Raw genomic sequence first — 12,316 nt, forward strand, 5'->3', positions numbered from 1 at the left:
TTTTAATCATTCAACAAACACTTATTAAATGGCTTTTGCTCCACAATTTTAAAAAGTACCCTCCCCCAGCATCTTTATTTGAGATCTCAGCTGGAGTCCTCCCTCGGCTTCCAAATTCAGGCATGTTGGTGGGATGGAATAAAATGGAAATGGAAAATCTGACATTGACACTCATGACCTTTCAGGTCTATCCATCAGTGGGGATCCCAGATTAGGAGGGTTGTCAACCAGCCACTTTCATAAATCAAAGCTGACTTCAATTTGGTGAAGAATTCTTGCCCCCCCCCCCCCAAACATCAGGAGGCCACCATCAGGCTCATAGGATCTGGCACTGAAGGAGGCATGAAAGGTCACATAATCTACCCCCCCCAAGTTCTACGGATAAGGAGACCAAGAGAGGTGAGGAGACACCCCAGGTCACATAGCTCATAAGTGGTACAGGTGGGATATGTGATTAATTAAAACTCTAATGATAAGAATTTTAGGCCTGTAACTGAGGGAGGGAAATATTCTGGGTTAGGGAGGCTTCCCTTCAATCATTATCTGGTTCAAATACTTACTCTGCCTGTGCAAAGGACAGGCTCTCAGAAAACCCTTTAACAAATCCCTTGTTGCCCTAAACTAGACAGAGTTTGTAGGTTTGGGATACAACGGCCTTCTTCACAAATAGAGCCAAACAACATCCAGAGAAAGTAAGTAAATCACCCAAAGTCACACAGTAAGTCCCTGGCAGAAATAGACTAGAATCCAGGCCTCCCACAAGCACCGTCATGGCATGATTCTTTAAGAAAGGCACAGGGGGCAGCTAGGTGGCGCAGTGGATAAAGCACCAGCCCTAGATTCAGGAGGACCTGAGTTCAAATCCGGTCTCAGACACTTGACACTTACTAGCTGTGTGACCCAGGGCAAGTCACTTAACCCTCACGGCCCCGCAAAAAAAAAAAAAAAAGAGAAGAGAGGCACATACACAGGCACACAAAGGCCACCACCACCCAGTCCCGCTTCCCCTTGAATCCCAACACCTCCCCTGGAGTGGAAAGGGAAGACAGCGTGCTGCCTTTCCGGAGGCTTGGGGGTTCACCAACCTTATGCACCTTCTGTGGGTTTTCTAGCCACGCAAAGTACATCTCCTCCACATAGCTGCTGTTGGCACTGCTCAGGAAGGCCTCAGGTGGCCCAGAGGACATAGCTCGCTGACTCGGCAGTGGGCCATTGAGCTTCGACAGAAGCTGAGAGGCCCAAGGTCGAAACCTGGCAGCCAGGACCTTTAGCTGATTCATCCTGGCAACAGAAAAAAACTGTAAGATTTCAGCTGCCCTACAGCCCGGCCCTGGGCAAGTCACTTAACCCCCATTGCCCCACCCAAAAAAACCCCCTAGTAACAGGGAAGTTCTGAAGGAGAGTGGGGGTGAGGTAGAGATAATCTGTTCTGGACATGTTTGTGGAATTTGGGATGTCTGTCTGGACGTCTAATAGGCAGCTGGATTTGTAGGACTGTGGTGTAGGGCAAAGACCAGGGCAGGATCTGTGAGCTACCTCCATAGAAATCATTTCACCCAGGGGAGCTGCTGAGATCACCCAGTGGGATGATGGCTTAGAACAAAAAGAGAAAAGAGCCTAGAGCAGAGCCCGGGGGGATCCCCACAGTTAGTCAGGCCATACAGATATTTGTATGACAGAACAAAGCACCACAGAGATCTAGATCAGAGGGCACTGAGGCCAATCCTTTCATTTAACAACCAAGGCCACTGAGGCCTAGGGAGGTGAAGTATCTTGCCCAGGGTGGTCATATGAACAGAAGGGGTCATAGGCAAGCTACAAACAGCAGCTCTAATTATCATGGGCTCAGACGCTGTCTCATCTCTCTTTGGATCTTCCCTAGCACCTAATGAGGGGACAGTAGATCACATTTACACAGCACCTACTCTGCGCCTCCTCTTAGCACAGTTCTAAGAGCTTTGCAAAAATGATTTCAAGTTGTTGGTATTCTAGACTTTTGGGAAACACAAGGGACTTCTGAAATCTCATCTCATCCATCTTCCTTCAGACACACTTCAAACCACCTCAGACAGTCAAGATTCTCTCTTACATTTTTAAGGGCTATGAGATGACAACAACGTGTGAAATCCCCCTGGAATCTCTTCTAGTGTCTGCGATCTCCATCCAGCTCTGAATCGATGACTCTCTGAGCCACCATAAAATACTTCCCCATACATCTGGACAAAATCCATCATGATGTGGTGTGAGTCTATTATTATTCCCTCTTGTTCTGTCCTTATTGGAGACAGAAGCCTTCTCTCCCCTGATACCAAAACCAATACTGCAGAGCTTGGCCGGATTATCTTTAAAAAAAGAATTCCATTCCTGCCATACTGAGTAGACTATCTCCCAAAGAAAACTGACCAGTCCTATTTCCATAGCAGGTGTTTGGTTGATGAAGTGATCTATATTGCTCCCAACCATAGCTTGTGTTCTCTTCCTCTCCCCCTGTTTAAATCCTACCCATCTTCCAAAGTCTACCTAAAGTCCTGTCTTCTCCACTCTATGATTCCATGTCAATCTTTCTTTCCTTGAACTGCTAGGACATTGGCTATCTGAACCACTCATGTATGGTCTTATTCATTCCATTTGGGAGGAGGGGGGTAATTCTCTTATATTTTCAAGGCTCTTTATTCATAGTTTTCATAGCTCTTTCATATGCTATTTCACTTCATCCATTCATCAGTTCTCCTGTGTTACAGGCGCTGGGCTAGGCCCTAGGGATGAAAATTGACAATTCCTGATTAGTAATTTAAGTTTAATAGGGTGATAGGACATGTACACGAATACAAGTTAGAATGAAAAAGATAGGTCAAACCAAAAAGCATGCTGGTAATAAGAATAAGAGCTGACACTTCCAAGAATTTCAAAGTCAAAGAACTTCCAAGTTTTAATTGTTAAGCCTTTTCAGTCATGTCTGATTCTCTATGACCCCATTTGGGTGAAGATACTGGAGTGGTTTGCCATTTCCTTCTAAAGCTCACTTTACAGATGAGAAAACTGAGGCAAACAGGGTTAAGTGACTTGCCTAGGGTCACACAGCTAGTAAGTGTCAGATTTGAACTCAGGAAGATGAGTCTTCCTGTCTCCAGACCCAGTTCTCTATCCACTGTGCCACTTAGCTGTAGAAGGGACCTCTGAAATCACCTTGAATAAATTCTATTTGAAAAAGAAACCCCCTTTTCATCATTGGGCAGGATGGAGGCGGGAGGCAGAAAACAACCCAAAATCTTGTTAATTGAAAAAAATTTTTTTTAAAGACTACTACAATAAGACTCTCAACAAGTGGGTCTTCCAGCCTCTGACCAAACATTTCCACTGAGGGGTAATCTGTTAAAACTCCTGAGCCAACCCATCCCATCTTGGCATAACTCTGCTTATTAGCAAGGTTTTCCTACTTTAAAGGAAGAAAGAATTCTGATGACGCAATGACAAACCTTGACTCTAAAAGAGCTCTAAGGAAGCATGCTACCTCCTGCCCAGAGACAATGGATGCGAGATACAAAGTGAGATATTCATTTTCAGACATGGCTGATGTGTATGAATTTGTTTAACTGTAATGAGGTCTATTTAATCATGGGAGGATGGTTTTTGTGTTTGCTTTATTTTTGTTATCATTTTGTGCATTTTTTTAAAACCTGGGATAGGGATTTGGGGAGAAGGGGGTTACTGAAAGTGATGAGGCACCAAAAAATCCCCCACAGAATCTAATAGAGGGGGGAAACCAACCAGCAGGATGGTTTTGAAACTAGCCCCTGAATTTATTAAATGCTTTTTTAAAAAGGTAAGCTGTTGGGCGGCTAGGTGGTGCAGTGGATAAAGCACCAGCCCTGGATTCAGGAGTATCTGAGTTCAAGTCCGGCCTCAGACAATTGACACTTACTAGCTGTGTGACCCTAGGCAAGTCACTTAACCCCCATTGCCCCACAAAAAAAAAAAAAAAAGGTAAGCTGTTTATAGTAAAGATTCAGGATTTCATATGAAATCTCCTTTTTAAAAAATTCTTTGTAGGTAGGAATTCTTGTGTTCATTGATCAGTCAATCAACAAACATTTATTAAGCACCTACTATGCACCAGGCATTGTGCTGAGCGCTGAGGATACAAAAAGAGACAAAAGACAATCCCTGCCTTCAAGGATCTTACAGTTGGTGTTTGTTAAGTGTCAAGTAGCAAAAAAAATAAATAAATAAACATTTTAAAGCAATTTTTTTTTTATGTCACACCTAAATTTACCGCTTTGCAACTTCTACCCATGGATCCTAGTTCTAACCCCTGGGGCCAAGTAGAACAAATCTAATTTCTATTTTACACATGACAGCCTTTCAGATGCTCACGTGGCTCTCCATCCTCCCAAGTCTTCTCTTCTCTCAATTAAACATGCTGAGTTCAACCAGTCCTCACAGAAAACAGGCTTGAGTGCCTTTACTATGCTGGTTGCCCCTCTGCTGAATGCTCTCTAATTTATGTCTTTTTCGTGGGGGGGGCAATTAGGGTTAAATGACTTGCCCAGGGTCACACAGCTAGTAAGTGTCAAGTATCTGAAGCCGGACTTGAACTCAGGTCCTCCTGAATCCAGGGCCGGTGCTTTATCCACTTTCACCTAGCTACCCCTAATTTATGTCCTTCTTATGTCCCAAAAATGTGGTCTGACCAAGGCAGATGAGAATAAAATGGTCGTTCTCCTATCCGTAGAAGTTATGCCTTTCTTAATTACAGGCCAAGATAGCATTTGCTTTTGAAGCTGCCATATTATATACCACTAAATCAGATTGAGCTTGCGGTCTACCAAAGCCCTCTGATCTTTTTCAGACAAACTTCTGTCTAAATGTCTTATATTTGTGAAGTCAATTTTTGTACTCAGGTTTTGAGTCTTTACATTGATTTTGATTACATTTCAACTAACTAGATTCGGCTCAGTTTTCTGACCTGCCAAAATATTTTGGGATTCTAATTCTGCCACTCAACGCATTGGCTCTCCCTCCTAGTTTTGTGTCACTAACACATTTGAAAAGGATACTATCTTTGCCTTTAGCCAAGTCACTGTTGAAAAATGTCAAACAGTACCTGGCCAAGCACAAATCCCAAAAGCAACATAAACTTTTTAGTTCTGACTGATTCAACCAGTTCTAAAACCATCCAACTGTCCTATTAGCTAGTGAAGCAGTGGAAGAGCACTGGACCTGGAGTCAGGAAGGTTCATCTTCCTGAGTTCAAATCTGGTTTCACATATTTACTAGCTGTGTGACCCTGGGCAAGTCACTTGACCCTGTTTGCCTCAGTTTCCTCATCTGTGAAATGAATTGGAGAAGGAAATGGCAAAAGCACTCCAGTATCTTTCCCAAGAAAACCGTGAAGAGTCAGACGTGACTGAAAAAAAAGAAAATGACAACAGACACCTCTCCAGCTTTTCCACAAGAACAGCAGGAGATAGTTTTTCCACAGACTCTAGGAGGAATGGTCACATTCCCTCAGGTTTCTATCATTTCCACCATAGGAACCATTTCTTCCTTGTTAGTGAGAAATCAAATCGACAAAAGAATTTTCCCTCATCATTTAATTCACCTTTTGAAGGATAAAATTGTCATTAAGGGATGTTAGGAAATCTGCTTGCTCTGCCTTTGGCAGAAAAAGGGACTTTGACAAGTGTCTGAAGTCCTCTATAATACAATATCATGTTGTTGCGCTGGGCTTATGATTTATTTCCCAAACACTTCATTTCCTCTTCCTGTCCAGACCTATGATATGTAGTACGCTCTGATGACAAAGTCACTCCAAGCTAACTTGCAATAAAACTGCAATAAGACTTTGAAGACACCCTGCATTTCTCCTTCTGGGAATCTTTATGATAGACTGTGATAACCCAATCCTGCTTGCACCTCTCTTTAGTCTCTTGAATAAGCCACCCCCATAGAGAGTCACTGTCTAGCCACGAGTGGGTTCCCACCAAATAGTGCTGCCAATGAGGAAGGCCTAATTTGCCCCCTTGCTTTAGAATGTCTCAAGCTCCCTTGGCTTACTGCTTGAACTTTAAGCAGTTGTCTAAAGCCATTGGGTTTCACTCTTAGATTCTTTCTTCTCTTTGGTCTCCTGTGAAGATTATTTTAACCAGAAGAGAGTAGATGAATGAAGGCAGTTTTCTTCCTTCCTCTTCCTTTTTCAGACTAAATATGTTTAGATTAGATTTGTAAGACACCATGGCAATAGTGTTACTAGTTCTCAATCATAATAATAGGGAAGTTGGGGGGCAGCTAGGTGGCGCAGTGGATAGAGCACTGGCCCTGGATTCAGGAGGACCTGAGTTCAAATCCGGCCTCAGACACTTGACACTTACTAGCTGTGTGACCCTGGGCAAGTCACTTAACCCCAATTGCCTGAAGAAGAAGGAGGAGGAGGAGGAGGAGAAGAAGAAGAAGAAGAAGAAGAAGAAGAAGAAGAAGAAGAAGGAAGTATTTGTTTTGTTTCTTTTCTTATTCTTATTCTTATTATTTTTTTTTGGTGAGGCAATTGGGGTTAAGTGACTTGACCAGGGTCACACAGCTAGTGTCAAGTGTCTGGGGCCGGATTTGAACTCAAGTCCTCCTGAATCCAGGGCCAGTACCCTATCCACTGCACCACCTAGCTGCCCAATAGGGAAGTATTTGATCTCCTTTAGCTTAAAGAGCTCAAGAAAGGTTTCACAGAAGAGAAAATACCCAAGCTGGGCCTTACAGGAAGAGAGGATGGTAATAGTTGGCAATATGAAGGGAGTCCATTCCAGAGACGGCAGACACTATATACAAAATATCCAACCTCAAACATTAGCTGTGTGACCCTGGGCATGTCACTTAACCCTGTTTGCCTCAGTTTCCTCATCTGTCAAATGAGCTGGGAAGGAAAAGGCAAACCATTCCAGTATCTTGGCCAAAACAAACTCAAATGGGGTCATGGAGAGTAGGACACGACAGAAACAGTTTTACAACAATACACAGAAGAAAAGGGGAGTAGGATGAGACTGTGGGATTGCTAGTAGCTTAATTAGAACAGCTGTTTTTTCCTTCCCTGATGGTGACTGAGGAAGACAAGCTCCAGTGGGCCTTAAGGAAGGGGACAGCATTAGGCCTCTCACCCAAAGCTAGCACAGAGACACGTGAACTTGGCCTTCTAGTGCTGAGAGAGGTGGCTCCAGGGGTCTCTCTCTCCCCACTCTGAGTAACAAAAAAGTGAGGAGTACTTGGCCATTGTGTTGTTTCCGTCCCTGATGTACCCATTTCCCCCCTGTCATTAATGAAGGATTTTTAGAGCTAGAACGGATTAGGCCATGGCCTTGAGCTTTGAAAGGTCCAGTTATAGCTATCTGAGCCTGGACTGCCAGCAGAGACAAGGAGCAACTCTGGCCTATCCCAGGACTGGCCTCACCCCAAGATGCCGAGTCCCACCAGCCTTTGGCCAGGCCACATTCAGAAGGGAGCTGAGCAGCAACCAATTCAAATTTGAGCTGACTTTTCATGGGTTGATATTGAGAGTGTACCCATAGTTGAGAGGGGATAAGTTTGTATTTTCTGTTCTTTCTATCTCTTCTCAGCAAATACTCCTTTGTAAAAGCTCTTTAAAAATTAACTGGGGGGGGCAGCTAGATGGCACAGTGGATAGAGCACCGGCTCTGGAGTCAGGAGGACCTGAGTTCAAATCCGGCCTCAGACACTTAACACTTACTGGCTGTGTGACCCTGGGCAAGTCACTTAACCCCAATTGCCTCACCAAAAAAAAAAAAAAATTAACTGGGGCAGCTAGATGGCGCAGTGGATAAAGCACCGGCCCTGGATTCAGGAATACCTGAGTTCAAATCCAGTCTCAGACACTTTACACACTTACTAGCTGTGTGACCCTGGGCAAGTCACTTAACCCCAATTGCCTCACAAAAAAAAAAAAATTAACTGAGGGGGGCAGCTAGGTGGCACAATGGATAGAGCACCAGCCCTGGAGTCAGGAGGACCTGAGTTCAAATCCAGCCTCAGATTGACACTGACAAGCTGTGTGACCCTGGGCAAGTCACTTTAACTCCAATTGCCTCACCCAAAAAGAAGAAGAAGAAGAAGAAGAAGAAGAAGAAGAAGAAGAAGAAGAAGAAGAAGAAGAAGAAGAAGAAGAAGAAGAAGAAGAAGAAGAAGCTCACCTAGGGATTTAACAATGAAAAACAAAACAAAGTAAAACCAAAAAATTAACTCAGGGGCAACTAGGTGGCACAGTGGATAGAGCACCAGCCCTGGATTCAGGAGGACCTGAGTTCAAATCCGACCTCAGACACTTAACACCTACTAGCTGTGTGACCCTGGGCAAGTCACTTAACCCCAATTGCCCCGCCCCAAAAAAAATTTAACTGAAAGACAGGATGTGTGGAGAGTAGAACAAAAAAAGGCTAGAATGGAGTCAGACCATGAGGGGCTTTGAATATCAAGATAAGATGTTTCTGGCTTTTTGTTTTTATTAAACCTGTAGGAAACCTGGGAAGGCTTTGAGCAGGGGTGTGTTCTGACCCCAAGGATGCATTAAGATTACTATGGCAAAATGGGTACATGATTTAGACATAAAAGGCTATACCATAGGTATAGGTAAATTAGGAGAGGAAGGAATAGCTTATCTCTCAGATCTTTGGAAAGGAGAACAGTTTATGACCAAAGAAGAGATAGAGAATATTATGAAATGCAAAATGGATGATTTTGATTACATTAAATTAAAAAAATTTTGTACAAACAGAAGCAATGCATCCAAAATTAGAAGGGAGGCAGAAATCTGGGAAACAATTTTTATAGCCAGTACTTCTGATAAAGGCCTCGTTTCTAAAATATATCAGGAACTAAATCAAATTTATAAGAATCCCAAGTCATTCCCCAATTGAGAAATGGTCAATAGATATGAACAGGCAGTTTTCTGATGAAGAAATCAAAGCTACCTATTGCTACATGAAAAAATGCTCTAAATCACTATTGATTAGAGAAATGAAAATTAAAACCCCTGAGGTATCGCCTGACACCTATCAGATTGGCTAATATGACAAAAAAGGAAAATAATAAATGTTGGAGAAGCTGTGGAAAAATTAGAACACTAATGCATTGTTGGTGGAGCTGTGAACTGATCCAACCATTCTGGAGAGCAATTTGGAATTATGCCCAAAGGGCTATAAAGCTGTGCATACCCTTTGACCCAGCAATACCACTATTAGGTCTTTTTCCCAAAGAGATTATAAAAAAGGGAAAAGGACTCACATGTACAAAAATATTTATAGCTGCTATTTTTGTGGTGGCAAGGAACTGGAAATTGAGAAGTTGCCCATCAGTTGGGGAATGGCTGAACAAGTTGTGGTATATGAATGTAATGGAATATTATTGTGCTGTAAAAAATGATAAGCAGGCAGATTTCAGAGAAACCTGGAAGGACTTACATGAACTGATGCTGATGATATTTGATGAACAGAACTAGGAGAACATTGTACCCAGTATCGACAACATTGTGTGTTGATCAAGATAGACTTGACTCTTCTCAGCAATACAAAGGTACAAGATAGTTCCAAAGGACTCATGATGGAAAATGCTCTCCAAATCCAGAAAAAAAAAAGAACTGTGGAATATGGATGCAGATTGAACCATACTATTTCTACTTTTCTGTTTTTTCTTTTTTTGAGGTTTTTCCTTTTTGCTCTGATTCTTCTTTCACAGCATGACTAATGCAGAAATATGTTTAATGTGATTGTACATACATAACCTGTATCAGATTACTTGTTGTCTTGGGGAGCGGGGAGGGAGAAAAATTTGAAACTAGAAATCTTATAAAAACAAATGTTGAACTACCTCTACATGTAACTGGAAAATAATAAAATACTTTTATAATTAAAAAAGATTACTATGGCAGCAATAGGCGGATCAAGGCAGAGCCTGAAAACAAGGAGAAAATGTAGGCAAGTTAATGTATCCACCGTGTCAACTTGAAGGAAGGACTGTGGGGGAAAAAACTAGCAATCTGTCCTTGGCCCTATGCTATTGCCACATTTTTATTAGTGACAGATGAAGACCTAGATGGCATACTAATCAAATCTGCAGATGACACGAAGCTTGAAAATAACAAACAGGTTGACATGGACAGAATTCCAAAAAATCCCAACAGGCTAGAACAGTGAGCCAAATTTAATAAGATGAAATTCATTGGAAGTAAAGGTAAAGTCCTACATCTAGGTTAAGAAAAAATAAACTTGGGGCAGCTAGGGGATGCAGTGGATAGAGCACTGGCCCTGAAGGCAGGAGGACCTGAATTCAAATCCAGCCTCAGACACTTAACACTTAACTAGCTGTGTGACCCTAGGCAAGTCACTTAACCCCAATTGCCTCACCAAAAAAAAAAAAAACCTTAAAAAAAGAAAAAGAAAAAAGAAACTTAAAAAAACTTAAAAACTTGGGGCAGCTAGGTGGTGCAGTGGATAGAGCACTGGCCCTGAAGGCAGGAGGACCTGAATTCAAATCCGGCCTCAGACACTTAACACTTAACTAGCTGTGTGACCCTAGGCAAGTCACTTAACCCCAATTGCCTCACCAAAAAAAAAAAAAAACCAACTTAAAAAAAGAAAAAAGAAAAGTCCAAGATAGTGGAATAAGAACTGGAGCGGGGTTCATATAGAGTCAACTCAACATGAGTTAACAATATGACATGATAACCAAAGAGGCTATGGCAAATTTGGCCATTGAGAAAAATACAGAATAAGGGAAATGATAACATCATCTTTGCTCTGCCCTAGTCAAACCACACTTGAAGAACTGTGTTCATCTTTTAGGAAGAACATTGTTGAATAAGAGAATCAGATGGATATGTTTGCCTAGAGAAAAGACAAAGGGTAGACACAACAGTTGTGCCTTCTGGCATTAGAAAGACCGCTATACAAAAGACAAATAGACTTGTTCTGCTTTGCCCAAGAAGGCAGAACTAGGAACACTGGGTGAAAGTTGCAAAGGGGATAATTTAAGATTGATAGGAAGATGAATTCCCTAGCAATTAGAGCAGAATGAATTGCCCAAGGAAAGTAGTGGATTCCTCATCCCCGGATGTCTTTGAGCAAATCCTAGATGACTACCTGTCGGATGTTTCAGAGGGGTTGTACGTCCACATAAGGATGGGACCAGGTGGCCTTTGAGGTCATAGGATTCTGCATCTATAGCTGGGAGGGATCTCAGAGGCCATTTTAGACACATCTGCCCATTTTACAGATGAGGCCAAGGAAGATTAAGGGGCTTGGCCAAGGCCACATAGGTGTCAGAGGTGCATTTTGAGGCTGGATTCTCTGACCCCATAACCAGCCCTCTTTCCACCATAGTATACCACCTCCTGTGAAAAGACCTTGGGTTTGGCGAGCAGGTGACTTTTGAAAAAGCATTTTCAGTAGGAAGGTAAGAACAGAAGCCAGATTAGTGGGCACTGAGGAAATGAATATATTAAAACACAGACTACTATTCCTAAAGGTCTGACTAGGAAGAGAAAGAGAAAAAAACAAGACATTTTAATTTAATTCAATAATTTCTTAAGAACTCATTCTATGTACTACACTGTGTCTGTAGACAGAGAAGAAAAGAAGCCAAAATAAAGGGTAAAGGGCGGCTAGGTGGCGCAGTGGATAAAGCACCGGCCCTGGATTCAGGAGTACCCGAGTTCAAATCCGGCCTCAGACACTTGACACTTACTAGCCGTGTGACCCTGGGCAAGTCACTTAACCCCCATTGCCCTGCAAAAAATAAATAAATAAATAAATAAAATAAAGGGTAAAGATGAAAGAGAGTGGGGCAGCTAGGTGGCGTAGTGGATAGAGCAACAGCCCTGGATTCAGGAAGACCTGAGTTCAAATCTGGCCTCAGATGCTTGACACTTACTAGCTGTGTGATCCTGGGCAAGTCACTTAACCCTCAATGCCCAGCAAAAAAAAAAAAAAAAAAAGATGAAAGAGAGAGGAGAGATGATCACAGAACTGACCTCTTCCAACCCCCACTTTCTCCATATTGGCTTGGCTACCTAGTCCAGCCCCCTCCTAACTTTTCCCAGGGACTCTGACAGTAGCCTGGTGTCTAGTCCAGAGGTTCTTAACCTGGGGACTATGAACTTGGTGTACACATATGCGCGCGCACACACACACACACACACATATATATGTGTGTGTAGATATGTAGACAGATAACTCTCTCTCTCTCTGTATATATATATATATATATATATATATATATACACACACATATAAAACCAATATAGTTGGTTTCCTTTGTAATC

The 12,316-nt window shown here is 42.4% G+C and overlaps 1 protein-coding gene across 2 annotated transcripts in view; it reads right to left on the reverse strand.

The window, feature by feature from the left end:
* The window catches only part of OGDHL (oxoglutarate dehydrogenase L), a 71,938-nt gene that overhangs the window by 42,690 nt on the left and 16,932 nt on the right, over positions 1–12,316 (reverse strand). For both annotated transcript variants that reach the window (XM_043988088.1, XM_043988089.1), the window contains exon 3: positions 1,086–1,281. In XM_043988088.1, the coding sequence (XP_043844023.1) occupies positions 1,086–1,280 (195 nt within the window). In that variant the 5' untranslated portion in view covers position 1,281. The remainder of the gene's footprint in view (positions 1–1,085; positions 1,282–12,316) is intronic.

The sequence above is a fragment of the Dromiciops gliroides genome, chromosome 2 (genome assembly GCF_019393635.1).
Source record: "Dromiciops gliroides isolate mDroGli1 chromosome 2, mDroGli1.pri, whole genome shotgun sequence".
Taxonomy (NCBI): Eukaryota; Metazoa; Chordata; class Mammalia; order Microbiotheria; family Microbiotheriidae; genus Dromiciops; species Dromiciops gliroides.